The following is a 14,714-nucleotide window of genomic DNA, read 5'->3' as shown; positions in this document are numbered from 1 at the left end:
TCCTAGTAGTGTGCTCTTCTGGGCTGAGATCTCAGACGTTGTTTCTGGGATTTGTTGTAGCCACTCTCCCAGTTCAGGTGTTACTGCTCCAAATGCCCCTATCACCACTGGGATTACTCTGGCTTTAACCTTCCACATCTTTTCCATCTGCTCTTTCAAGCCCTGATATTTCTCCAGCTTCTCATATTCTTTCTTCCTGGTGTTACTGTCATTCAGGATTGCCACATCTATTAATATTGCTTTCTTCTGTTCCTTGTCCAGTATTACTGTGTCTGGTTGGTTGGCCACTACCTGCTTATCAGTCTGTACTTGGAAGTCCCACAGGATCTTAGCTCTGTCAATCTCCACTACCTTCTTGGGTGTTCCTCATTTGGACTCAGGAGTGTCCAATCCATACCCAGCACAGATGTTCCTATACTCAATTCCTGCAACCTGGTTGTGTCATTCTGTGTAACCTGTTCCTGCCTTATACTGTTAATTTATCTGTCAAAAAGAGCAGAAATAAAAATGGAGTGGGGTAGTGTTGATGGGTTCAATGTCCATTTAGGAATCTGATGGCAGAGGGGAAGAAGCTGTTCCTGCATCACTGAGTGTGTGCCTTCAGGCTTCTGTACCTCCTTCCTGATGGTAGCAATGGGAAGAGGGCATGTCCTGGGTGGTGGGGGTCCTGAATGATCGATGCCACTTTTTTGAGGCATTGCTCTTTGAAGATGTCCTGTATACTGCGGAGGCTAGTGCTCATCTTATGAGACAAAAATCTAGATGGTTAATTGTAACTCAGCATATTCTCTGCCGCATCGTGTTTGAAGTATCACTGATTAATCTGTTCTGTACCTTACAATAAATAACTTAAGTTTGTTATTTATGTGTGATTCATCTGTAGGTTTTATCCTTACCTTCTCAAGTTATCATGTGTTATGTGTGCTTTGTGTTTTACGTCCTGGTTTGGAGATATGTCTCGTTTCTATGTACGTTATATGGTTATATATGTTATATACATGTACTGTATATAGTTAAATGAGCAATAATCCTGACTTGACTTGATTGAAACTCAGTGTACTCTACTTGTAAATAGACAGCATTTGAAAGTTTATTCTGTGTGAGTTATTGCAAGTTCTGAAAGGTGAACAAGACAATACTGTGTTCCCCCAGTCCAGTCTCAGGTACTACGTGACAGCTCTGTGTTAAAGGTGCTGGCAGAGTGGATGTTGCTCTGTGCGGGAGCAGTCCACTGTGGCCTCACTGATAGACCAGGAGATGCCGGTCCGGCACAGCCCCACCCCGCAGAGCCCCTGTGCAAAGGTTTCACGTTTTACACGGTAAACCTATCACTCAATGTTAGCAGTTGCGTGTTTAAAGGAATAAGCGCTAGCTTAAAAAGCAAATGGGGCTTTTCAGGAACTTTTGGCTGGTTTGAGATATGGCAACTTATAAGGCAGTAGTCAAAAATATCTAAGTGAAGTGACCGTTGTGTAAGTGGGCAGATTTAGAGAGGTGGGTTGAGCCTTTGGTGAGAAGAGGCAGATACTGCAGTTTCTATTAAAATTTCAGTTAAGTTTCCTTCTTTTTTGTCTATTAGTGCCCGGCTGGGGGAGTGAGTGTGGGTCTGGGGTCTGTTAGTGCCCAGTTGGTGGAGTGAGAATGGGTCTGGGTGTCTATCACTGCCTGACTGGTACTGAGCGAATGGGTCTGTAGTCTGTTAGTGAGAATGGATCTGGGGTCTAATAGTGAGAAAGGGTCCGGGGTCTATTAGTGGGAATGGGTCCGGGGTCTAATAGTGAGAATGGGTCCGGGGTCTAATAGTGAGAATGGGTCCGGGGTCTAATAGTGAGAATGGGTCCGGGGTCTAATAGTGAGAATTGGTCCGGGTCTAATAGTGAGAATGGGTCCGGGATCTAATAGTCAGAATGGGTCCGGGGTCTAATAGTGAGAATGGGTCCGGGGTGTAATAGTGAGAATGGGTCCAGGGTCTAATAGTGAGAATTGGTCCGGGGTCTAATAGTGAGAATGGGTCCAGGATCTAATAGTCAGAATGGGTCCGGGGTCTAATAGTGAGAATGGGTCCAGCGTTTATTAGTGGGAATGGATCTGGGGTCTATTAGTGGGAATGGATCTGGGGTCTGTTAGTGAGAATGGATCCGGGGTCTAATAGTGAGAATGGGTCTGGGGTCAAATAGTGAGAATGGGTCTGGGGTCCATTAGTGGGAATGGGTCCAGGGTCTAATAGTGAGAATGGGTCCAGGGTTTAATACTGAGAATGGGTCCGGGGTCTAATAGTGAGAATGGGTCCGGGGTCTAATACTGAGAATGGGTCTGGGGTCTAATAGTGAGAATGGTTCCGGGGTCTATTAGTGAGAATGGGTCCGGGGTCTGTTAGTGAAAATGGGTCCGAGGTCTGTTAGTGAAAATGGGTCCGGGGTCTGTTAGTGAGAATGGGTCCGGGGTCTAATAGTGGGAATGGGTCTGGGGTCTATTAGTGAGAATGGGTCCGGGGTCTGTTAGTGAGAATGGGTCCAGGATCTAATAGTGGGAATGGGTCCGGGGTCTATTAGTGAGAATGGGTCCGGGGTCTGTTAGTGAAAATGGGTCCGGGGTCTGTTAGTGAAAATGGGTCCGGGGTCTGTTAGTGAGAATGGGTCCGGGGTCTAATAGTGGGAATGGGTCCGGGGTCTATTAGTGAGAATGGGTCCGGGGTCTGTTAGTGAGAATGGGTCCGGGGTCTGTTAGTGAGAATGGGTCCGGGGTCTAATAGTGGGAATGGGTCCGGGGTCTATTAGTGAGAATGGGTCCGGGGTCTGTTAGTGAGAATGGGTCCGGGGTCTGTTAGTGAGAATGGGTCCGGGGTCTAATAGTGGGAATGGGTCCGGGGTCTATTAGTGAGAATGGGTCCGGGGTCTGTTAGTGAGAATGGGTCCGGGGTCTGTTAGTGAGAATGGGTCCGGGGTCTAATAGTGGGAATGGGTCCGGGGTCTAATAGTGGGAATGGGTCCGGGGTCTAATAGTGTCTGGCTGGTGCTGTGAGAATGGGTCTGGGGTCTATCACTGCCTGGCTGGTGGAGTGAGAATGGGTCTGGGGTCAGTGGTATTTTCTTCATGTCAGATGTGAGACTCCAGTCTCTCTGATCAGATGTGCACGAAGTGCTTTCAGATGCAGCTCCCGACAGACCGTGCTCAGGACCTGGAGCTGCAGCTCAATGGAGAGAAGTAGGAGGTGACAGGTGATAGATAGGAACAACATCGGGGTAGTTCAGGAGGCAGGTACCTGGGTGACTGTCAGGAGGGGAACGGGAATAGGCTGACAGTGCTGAGTACCTCTGTGTCCGTTTCCCTCAATAACGAGTGTACCACTTTGGATGCTGTTGAGGCGATGACTTACCGGGGAAAGCCAAGTGACAGGTCTCTGGCACTGAGTCTGGCTCTTTGACTCAGAAGGGAAGGGGGGGAGAAGAAGAGTGCAGTAGTAATCAGGGATTCCATAGTTAGAGAAGCAGAACTGTTTCTGAACGACGTACTTCCTTCCTGATGGCAGCAGTGAGAAAAGATCAGGGCCTGGATGGTGGGCCTCTTTGATAATTAATACTGTTTTCCTGCAACAGCGCTCCTTGTTGATGTGCTCATTGGTGGGAAGGACTTTACCCACGATGGACTGGGCTGTGCCTTCTACTGATTGTAGGATTTTCAAAGGCATTGGTGTTTCCAGAACAGGCCACAGTGTAACTAGTCAGTACACTCTGCTCCATGCATCTATAGAAGTTTGTCAAAGTTTTAGATTTCATGCCAAATCTTTGCAAACTTCTAAGAAAGTAGAAGCACTGCTGAGCCTTCTTTGTAATGGCACTGCATGCTAGACCCAGGATGGATCTTCATCAAGGAATTTCAAGTTACTGACTGTCTCTACCTCGGATCCCCTGACGAGGACTGGCTCATGGTTGCCCGATTTCCTCCTCCTGTATCCAATAAATCTGAGTCTCTTTGGTTCTGCTGACATTGAGTGAGAGGTTGGTGTTGTGGAACCATTCAACTAGATTTCCCACCTCCCTCCTACATGTTGATTTGTCACCACTTTTGATTGACCAACAACAGTAGTGTGGTTAGCAAACTTAAATATTCCATTGGAGCCATACTTAGCCTTACAGTCATAAGTGTAAAGTGAGCAGATCAGGGGACTAAGCACACAGCCTTGTGGTGCAGCTGTGCTGATGGAGATTGTGGAGGAGATGTCATTGCCAATCTGAACCGAATGGGGTCTGCAACTGAGGAAGTCAAGAATCCTGTTGCACAAGGGGTATTGAGGCCAAAGTCTTGGAACTTATTGATTATTTTTGAGGGGACGATAATGTTCACTGCAGGGCTACAGTCAATGAAGAGTAACCTTCATTGTTCAGATGTTCTGGAGCTGAGTGCAGGGCCAGAGAAATAGCGTCTGCTGTTAACCTGTTGTGACGGTGGGCAAATTGCAGTGGATCCAGTTGGAGTCACTCCTCAAGCAGGAGTTGATACGTTTCACTCCCGACCTCTCAAAGCACTTCATCACAGTGCTACTAGATGATAGTTACTGAGGCAGGTTACCACGATTTTCTTGGACACTGGTGTGATTGATGCCTGCTTGAAGCAGATGGGTACCTCTGACTGCCAAAGTGAGAGGTTAAGGATATCAGTGAACACTCCATCCTGATGATTAGCACAGGTCTTCAGTACTCAGCCAGGTACACCGCCTGGACCAGGTGTTTCCCTGGGTTCGCCCTCCTGAACGATTCTCTCACGTCAGCCTCAGGGACTGAAATCACAGGGTCATCGGGGGCTGTGGGGTTTGGTGAAGGAGCCCCATGTCCTGTCTGTTCAGAGGTGTCTAAGACGAGTGGGATAAGGTTTAAGGAGAGGAAATCTGAGGAAAAGCTGGTTGCAATCTGGAACATACTGACTGGGGGGGGGTGATAAAGGCATATGTCACTTGGCTTTATTTCAAAGGAGGTGATAGTATTCAAGCGTTTTTCTGTGATTCAAGTTTGGTCCAGGTTTATCTCTTTGCATGTGAGATGGCTTTCCACAGCTTGTACCTGGTCATGTCAGTTGTATGTTGGGGAGATATTATGGTGCTTTGACGCAATCAAAGTGGATGCTGCCTCCACCCTGTTACATGGTTGCTCTGGCAAGCCCTGACACTTGTGTTTAGGAAAGCTTCCTGCATCAGTATGTAGAAGTCGCAACGAGAGAGTATGCGATGCTGGATCTGCTGTTAGGGAATGAGACAGAGCAGGTGACAGGTGGTTGTGTAGGGGAACACTTTGTGTCTAATAATCAGAATGCCATTAGTTTCAAAGTAAGTATGCAAAAAGGTAGGTCTGGCCTGCAGGCTGAGATTCTTAATTGGAGAAAAGCCAATTTTGTTGGTATCAGAAATGAACTGGCTAGTGTGGACTGGGGCAGGTTGCTTTTCTAGCAAAGGCATACTTGGAATGTGGGAGGCCTTCAAAAGTGAAAATTTGAGAGTACAAAGCTTTTCTGTGCCTGTAAGAATGAAAGGTAAAGATAATAAGTGTAGGCGACCTTAGTTTTCAAGACATGTTGAGGCCCAGGTTAAGAGTAAAAAGGAGGCGCATAGCAGGTAGGAATAAATGAGGTACTTATGGAGATCAAGAAATGCAAAAGAACACTTAAAGAAATCAGGAGAGCTAAAATAAGGCACGAAGCTGCTCTAGTGGCCAAGTGAAGGAGAATCCTAAAGGGATTCTACAGATATGTTAACAGCTCAAGAACTGCAAGGGACAAATCTCGTCCTCTGGAAGATCAGAAAGGTAATCTATGTGTGGAGCCAAACAGATGGGGGAGACCTTAAATAAATTATTTGCATGTCTATTTACTCAGGAGATGGACACTGAGTCTATAGAAGTGAGGCGAAGTGCATCATCTTCATGGACCCTGTACAGATTACAGAGGATGAGGTGTTTGCTATCCTGAGCCAAATCAGAGTGGATAAATCCCCAGGGCCTGACAAGGTATTCCCTTGGACCCCACGGGAGGCAAGTGCAGAAATTGCAACGGCCCTAGCTCACATATATATAGATCAACCTTAGTGACGGGAGGTGCCAGGGGATTGGAGGATAGCCAATGTTATTCCTCAGTTTAAAAAAGGCTCTAATAGTCAACATGGCTTTGTGCGTGGTGGGTCATGTCTGACCAATATTTATAGAGTTTTTCGAGGAGGTTACCAGGAAAGTGCAAGGCAGTGGATATGGTCTACATGGACTTCAGCAAGGCATTTGACAAGGTCCCACAGGGGAGTTTGGACAAGAAGGTTCAGTAGCTCAGCATTCAAAATGAGGTGGTAAATTAGATTAGACGTTGGCTTTGTGGGAGAAGCCAGAGAGTGGTAGTGGATGTTTACCTCTCTGATTGGAGAGGCTTGTGAGAGTGTGGAATAGTCATAGTCATAGTCATACCTTATTGATCCTGAGGGAAATTGGTTTTCGTTACAGTTGCACCATAAATAATTAAATAGTAATAAAACCATAAATAATTAAATAGTAATATGTAAATTATGCCAGGAAATAAGTCCAGGACCAGCCTATTGGCTCAGAGTGTCTGACCCTCCAAGGGAGGAGTTGTAAAGTTTGATGGCCACAGGCAGGAATGACTTCCTATGACGCTCTCTGTTGCATCTTGGTGGAATGAGTCTCTGGCTGAATGTACTCCTGTGCCCAACCAGTCCATTATGTAGTGGATGGGAGACATTGACCAAGATGGCATGCAACTTGGACAGCATCCTCTTTTCAAACACCACTGTCAGAGAGTCTAGTTCCATCCCCACAACATCACTGGCCTTACGAATGAGTTTGTTGATTCTGTTGGTGTCTGCTACCCTCAGCCTGCAGCCCCAGCACACAACAGCAAACATGATCACACTGGCCACCACAGACTCGTAGAACATCTTCAGCATCGTCCGGCAGATGTTAAAGGACCTCAGTCTTCTCAGGAAATAGAGACGGCTCTGACCCTTCTTGTAGACAGCCTCAGTGTTCTTCGACCAGTCCAGTTTATTGTCAATTCGTTTCCCCAGGTATTTGTAATCCTCCACCATGTCCACACTGACCCCCTGGATGGAAACAGGGGTCACCGGTACCTTAGCTCTCCTCAGGTCTACCACCAGCTCCTTAGTCTTTTTCACATTAAGCTGCAGATAATTCGGCTCACACCATGTGACAAAGTCTCCTACTGTAGCCCTGTGCTCAGCCTCATCTCCCTTGCTGATGCTTCCAACTATGGCAGAGTCATCCGAAAACTTCTGAAGATGACAAGAATGAGCTGCCAGCAAGCTTGATTTCAATATATAAGCAATGTTCGGATAGGTTGATGGATGGTAGGGGCATGGAGGGCTATGGACAATGGGAGTAGGCAGTTTAAATGGTTCGGCATGCACTAGATGGGCTGAAGGGCACATTTCTGTGTTGTACTTCTCTACGACTAGAGAGTGGGAATCGTGTTTGAGGTCGTCACTAGCACCATGCAAGTGACCTAAAAAACAGGCCCTACACGACACCACTGGTGCTACTGAAATCTGCCACATCACAGAAAGTGCAGTCATTTATGGAAGTTATCTGTAGAAAGGGTTTAAGAGGAGGAGCCACACTCCCAGGCTCGTATCCTTGAGGATCTCCTGGTACAATGCCGGCTATCTAGTCTTTGTCTACTACTCCTGCTCCACTCCCTTCTCTGAAGACTGCTCCCTCTCTCTCTGCAGTGTCCCTCTCACCACAACTTGGTTTATTTATTCCTTGAGATACAGCATGGAGTAGACCCTTCTGTCCCTTTGAGTCATGCCACCCCCCAAGCCCCCATAGCCTAACTACAGGACAATTTACAATGACCATTAATCTATCAACGGGTACGTCTTTGGACTGTGGGAGGAAACCAGAGCATCCGGAGGAAACCCACGCAGTCATTGGAAAACATACAAACTCCTTGCAAAGAGCGGCAGGAATTGATCCTGGGCCACTGGTACTGTAAAGCGTTGTGCTGACCACTACGCTACTGAGCTGCCATAACTTACTCCAGCTTTCTGACCGCAACTCAAAATGGGGCTGCACAAAGAGACACAGCCAGGGAAAACATCGACTCTTGTGATCAGTGGCTGGTGGATTTTCAAGTATGTGACGGGGGGGAAAAGGCATTAAATTCGGTTCTATCTTCTCAACCAGAGTGAGATTATCAAAGGAAGCTTGAATAAAATGAAGTCTCCGCTTTATTGCTGAAACTTGTCTTTCTCCAGAAATATCTAAATCTCATGAAGATGTACCGAAGAACACCCAGCTGCTCTCAGCAAGTTACGCACCCAAAGTTTGTGAGCTGAAGAAAGAGAGAAGCCTATCCGACACAGCCTTAACCAGTGCGAGCAAGGTACATAGCTTGGTGATCTTGGAAACGTTTTCTCTGTGTTCACTACCGGTGTTAACCTGGGTCAAAGCTCCAGGAACAGCTGGGAAATAGTAAAGGAACAGCTGGGAAATAGTTCAGGAACAGCTGGGAAATAGTACAGGAACAACTGGGAAATAGTACAGGAACAGCTGGGAAATAGTACAGGAACAACTGGGAAATAGTACAGGAACAGCTGGGAAATAGTTCAGGAACAGCTGGGAAATAGTACAGGAACAACTGGGAAATAGTTCAGGAACAGCCGGGAAATAGTTCAGGAACAGCTGGGAAATAGTACAGGAACAACTGGGAAATAGTTCAGGAACAGCTGGGAAATAGTACAGGAACAGCTGGGAAATAGTTCAGGAACAGCTGGGAAATAGTACAGGAACAACTGGGAAATAGTTCAGGAACAGCCGGGAAATAGTTCAGGAACAGCTGGGAAATAGTACAGGAACAACTGGGAAATAGTTCAGGAACAGCTGGGAAATAGTACGGGAACAACTGGGAAATAGTACAGGAACAGCTGGGAAATAGTACGGGAACAACTGGGAAATAGTACAGGCTCCAAGTCAGCTGGGGAAGTGAACCAAACAAAGGCTGATGGAACTTAACTCAGAGTAGTGTGAGCGCAGTTCTGTGGCAAGCTATACCAGGGCAGGGTATGGTATATACAGTAAAGGGTAGGGCCACAGAGAGCATGGCAGAACAGAGTCCTAGGGGTGCAGTACTCAGTGCCCCGACAGTGGCGCCACAGGCTGGTGAAGGAAGCAATTGGTATGATTCATCAGCCAAAGCATTGAGTATAAGAGTTGTGACGTTATGTTGCAGCTGTACAAGATGTTGGTGAGACCACACTTAACGTATTGTGTGCAGTTCTGGTCACCCAGCTATGGGAAGGATGTGTTAAGCTGCAGGAAGGATTCTCACCATGTACTGGGTCTGGAGGATGTGAGTCATAAGGGGGACTGGAAAGTGATGGGTAACTTTACTGAGGTGTATACAATCTTGAGGGCCCTACACAGGATGAATGGTCAGAGTATTATTTTCCCCAGGAGCATCATCATCATCATGTGTTGTGTTTGACATGATCATGTGTTGTGTTGTTTGACATGATCATCATGTGTTGTATTGTTTGACATCATCATCATGTGTTGGTTTTGACATGATCATCATGTGTTGTGTTGTATGACATGATCATCATGTGTTGTGTTGTTTGACATGATCATCATGTGTTGTGTTTGACATGATCATGTGTTGTGTTGTTTGACATGATCATCATGTGTTGTGTTTGACATGATCATCATGTGTTGTGTTGTATGACGTGATCATCATGTGTTGTGTATGACGTGATCATCATGTGTTGTGTTGAATGACATGGGTGATCATGGTCTTTCCATGACCATGATTGCTCTTGGCAAATTTTTGTATGGAAGTGATTTGTCTTGGCTTTAAGTGACCCTGATCGGGGGCTAAGCAGGTGCTACACCTTGCCCAAGGGTGACCTGCAGGCCATTGGAGGGAAGGAGAGCCTTACACCTCCTTGGGTAGAGACGTATCTCCAAACCCACCACCCAGTTTCTCAGGAGTCTAAACCTAGCAGGTCTAGGTTTAAAGTGAGAGGGGAAAGCTTTATAGGGAATCTGTAGGGCATGTTTTTCACAAGAGTGGTGTGTATATGGATTGAGCAGCCAGAGGAGCTGGTTAAGACATTAATAACATTTAAAGCATATTTGGACAGGTACATTGATCTGAAATGTTTACAAGGATATGAGCCAAATATAGGCAAATTGACCCTGGACAGGTATGGTTCACTGACCCTGGATAGACCTGGTCCACTGACCCTGTCCTGACCCTGGACAGATCTGGTCCACTGATCATGTCCTGACCCTGGACAGATCTGGTTCACTGATCATGTCCTGACCCTGGACAGATCTGGTCCACTGACCCTAGACAGATCTGGTCCACTGACCCTGTCCTGACCCTGGACAGATCTGGTCCACTGACCCTGTCCTGACCCTGGACAGATCTGGTCCACTGACCCTGTCCTGACCCTGGACAGATCTGATTCACTGATCATGTCCTAAGTGACCCTGTAGGTTTTCATAAATAAAATTGTGGAGACATATTATGCTTGAGAAATAGCTGTACAAACTCAGTGACTGGACACTAAAAACTGAACACAAAGCGCACTAAAAGTTCTTTAAGTAATTATGTCATCACGTCAGACCAGCCCCTTAAAGAGAACCCCAATTCAATTCCGGTGGTTGCGAGTCCTGTGTGTTTCCACCAATTACGTTACCCTACTCAAGCCCCTCAGGGTTCACTGAAACTGGCATTGTAGGCAGGTCAACAGGGACCCAATAGTGTTGTCTGGCACGATGGGAAGTAGGAGTAGGAGGAAAGGAATTGAATTTATTGAGGAGGGTGGAACGCTGTTGAGAGACTGACCAGGCAGTTGTGGCATCAGGAGTGAATCAGTTGGCACTCGTTACGGCTGCCCGTATACCAACTCAGCCACAGACACTGCAGCTCCCCTTTTGGAGCTGTTCTGAGCCCAGCACCATCATGGGAGATGACTCATTGGTCAGGGAAGCCCTCAGGGCAGCCTTATAGGCCATTGGACTGCACATGATACGTCGTGGTGTGATAACACCGGGGTTCTGGGCCATCGCAGCCCCATGGTCTGAAATGAATTGGGGGACCACGGTGGGAAGAAATATCAGTTGGGGTGCCAAACGGAGCTGATGAACGTCCGTGCCACGTCTGCAGCCATGATCAATGCGAGGGGGACGACCTCTGACCACCTGCTGGTATGGTCCACCATGGTAAGGAGATGTGTGAAACCACGGGGTGGTGGGTGGTGAAGAGGACCAACAAGGTCCACATTGGCATGGTCAAACCATCACTCCGGGACTGCAAAAGGTGCCAATATCCCCTGGAAATGACGGTTAATTTTTCCCCGCTGGCACTCCGCACAGGCACGTTCTTTCTAAGGCCATGCCACACAAACTTTAGTGTAACCAGCTTTTGAGAGGCCTTCCAGCCTAGATGCAAGAGGCCACATATGCCAGTTGAGACCTCACACAGGAAAGAAACCCCAGCTTCCCCGAAGCCAACCGTAGCCCCCTATCTGCTGTTCGGTTAGCCTGGACCTCTGGGTCAGTAACTTGCCGACATAGTCAACCCCCGTGTGTACGGGCCCAACGGCCGGCCGTGAGAGACAACCAGCCACGGCGTTATTTTCCCCCTTGATATGCTGTATATTCGTTGTGAACTCGGGTACGTAGGGCAGGTGGCTTTGCTGCCGTGCAGACCGAGGCTCTGATATTTTGGCCATTGCATGCACGAGGGGTTTGTGGTTAACCAACACCGTGAAACGGTGGCCCTCTAGAAGAAAACGAAAAAGGCGGACAGCCAGATAGAGACCGAGAAGCTCTCGGTCAAACGTGCTGTACCTCTGTTCCGGGGTTCGGAGCTGCCAGTTGAAAAAGGCGAGCAGCTGCCACACGGCTCTGACCGACTGTTCATGCACATCACCCACAGCAAAGTCTGAGGTGTTAGTAATAAGTTCACCATGCCTAAAAACTCCTGTAGCTTTTTTGTAGTGTGGTGTAGTGGGAAATCCATAATAGCAGCTACTTTTTGTTGTGAGGGGTTTCGCAGCTTCTGCAGAGATATGATGGCTGAGAAAGTCAATGACAACCCAAAGCGGCATTTAGCAGGGTTGACTTGTTCTCAAAAAGTGTTCAGAGATGAGATGCGTGTTCAGATTTGGGTGCACTGGCAACAAGTACTTCACCCAGGTAAATAAAACGAAAATCTAAGTCTTTCAATATGGAGTCCATCAGCCTTTGGAAAGTCTGTGCTGCATTTTTCAGCCCAAACAGCACGTGCAGAAACTCAAGGAGGCCAAACGGGGCTATCACAGCAATTTTGGGAATGTCCTCGGAGCACACAGGCACCTGATGGTAGCCCCTATCTAAACTGACTTTGTAAAAAAGTTAACTTTCCAGCTAAATGTGCCAAGAAGTCCTGGGTGTGTGGGACTGAGTAACAACTGGGGGAGTGGCTGTATCAGCATTGGTAATTACCACGCCACCTGCAGAAGTTGGGGACCACGTAGAGGGGCAAAGCCCAGGGGCTATTCAACTGACGTACAATGCCTAGTCTTGGTAAACTCAGCCCTTACAGTTGCCAGCTTTTCCAGGTCCAGTCTATGTGTGCTGGCATGGACTGGCAGGCCAATTGTGGAAAGTGGGCTCAACCCCATGTTTTGAGACCGTCGTGGAGAATGTGAGTTTGGTAACATATGCGAATTTCCCCAGCAGTCGAGTAAACTCACTTGCAGTGATGCATGCGCTTACAGAGTCGTAAGGCACCTACTGGGAGAACAGGGTAACGACCCAAAGTCCTTAACATCCACAAGCCGGCTGTTCTTCAGATCAACTAACAATCCTTGGGCTCACAGGAAACCTGCACCAAGCAGAGGTCTGGCCACTTTAGCCAGGATGAAGTCCCATGTGTAACATCACCCACTGAAGCAGAGCATCATCCATTGTATCCCGTAAGTCTGGGTCCTGCTGTCACTGGCGGCCTCCAGTGAGGTTTCATCGCTCTTTGCCTTCTCATCAGTAGGCGATGCTGGCAGCCCCCTCACCTGAGCATCCGTGTCACACAGGAGGTGTCACCCTGAGAGGGTGTCCGTAATGAAATGTAGACAACCCCGGCAGCTGGAACCCACCGGGTTCACAGACCTCCGGTGTCCCGGTGTGCTGGCACTGTCGAAGCTGCAAGGTGGTCGACATTTTCTAGCGTTCATAACAAAGTGGTAGAAACACAGGCCCAGCATCATCTGTTTCGCAACCGCAGGCATCCTAATAGCTGTCCAGGCTTACTGAGGTAGAGAAAGGAGGAGGAATGATGCACCGTTGCCCAGCTGAGTGTAAACTATCAGCCATTTTAGCCAGCTCCCTATAGTCCATCACGGGGGCATTAGTGAGGGCTATGCAAACTTGATCAGGAACTTGCTGCCTGAAGAGTTCTTTAAAAATAAAACAGGTATGGTGATTTCCCAGGAGAGCCAGCATGTGGTCCATTGACCCTGTAGTGAGTGACCCCCAGCAGGACCCTGGACAAATTTTGTCCACTGACCTTGTAGTGAGTGATCCCAGTAGGACCCTGGACAGATCTGGTCAATTGACCCTGTAGTGAGTGATCCCAGCAGGACCCTGGACAGATCTGGTCCACTGACGCTGTAGTGAGTGACCCCCAGCAGGATCCTGGACAGAACTGAGCTATTGACCCTGTAGTGAGTGACCCCCAGCAGGACCCTGGACAGACCTGGTCCATTGACCCTGTAGTGAGTGATCCCAGCAGGACCCTGGACAGATCTGGTTCATTGACCCTGTAGTGAGTGATCCCAGCAGGACCGTGGACAGATCTGGTCCATTGACCCTGTAGTGAGTGACCCCAGCAGGACCCTGGACAGATCTGAGCTATTGACCCTGTAGTGAGTGATCCCCAGCAGGATCCTGGACAGATCTGGTCCATTGACCCTGTAGTGAGTGATCCCCAGCAGGACCTGGACAAATTTTGTCCACTGACCCTGTAGTGAGTGATCCCAGAAGGACCCTGGGCAGATCTGGTCAATTGACCCTGTAGTGAGTGACCCCAGCAGGACCCTGGACAGATCTGATCCATTGACCCTGTAGTGAGTGACCCCAACAGGACCCTGGACAGATCTGGTTCATTGACCCTGTAGTGAGTGATCCCAGCAGGACCCTGGACAGATCTGGTTCACTGACCCTGTAGTGAGTGATCTCAGCAGGACTCTGGGCAGATTTTGTCCATTGACCCTGTAGTGAGTGATCCCAGCAGGACCCTGGACAGATCTGATCCATTAACCCTGTAGTGAGTGACCCCCAGCAGGACCCTGGACAGATTTTGTCTATTGACCCTGTAGTGAGTGATCCCAGCAGGATCCTGGACAGATCTGATCCATTGACCCTGTAGTGAGTGACCCCCAGCAGGACCCTGGACAGATCTGATCCATTAACCCTGTAGTGAGTGACCCCAGCAGGACCCTGGACATCTGATCCATTGACCCTGTAGTGAGTGATCCCAGCAGGACCCTGGACAGATCTGGATCATTGAACCTGTAGTGAGTGATCCCAGCAGGACCCTGCACAGATCGGGTCCATTGACCCTGTAGTGTGTGACCGGAAGGCCAACTGGATGGCAGCTCAGGGAATGCAGAAAATGAGAATCAGTGGACAACAGAACATTGTGACTGGTGGACACAG

The 14,714-nt window shown here is 48.2% G+C and overlaps 1 protein-coding gene across 7 annotated transcripts in view; it reads left to right on the top strand.

Annotated features, from left to right (window-relative positions):
- Window positions 1-14,714, top strand: part of sytl3 (synaptotagmin-like 3) — a 109,323-nt gene that overhangs the window by 77,364 nt on the left and 17,245 nt on the right. For all 7 annotated transcript variants that reach the window (XM_072265934.1, XM_072265937.1, XM_072265938.1 and 4 more), the window contains exon 8: window positions 8,267-8,394. In XM_072265934.1, the coding sequence (XP_072122035.1) occupies window positions 8,267-8,394 (128 nt within the window). The remainder of the gene's footprint in view (window positions 1-8,266; window positions 8,395-14,714) is intronic.

The sequence above is a fragment of the Mobula birostris genome, chromosome 8, assembly GCF_030028105.1.
Source record: "Mobula birostris isolate sMobBir1 chromosome 8, sMobBir1.hap1, whole genome shotgun sequence".
Classification (NCBI taxonomy): domain Eukaryota; kingdom Metazoa; phylum Chordata; class Chondrichthyes; order Myliobatiformes; family Myliobatidae; genus Mobula; species Mobula birostris.
Note: the sequence above shows the minus strand (reverse complement) of the source record. Positions and strands in the feature narration are given on the sequence as shown.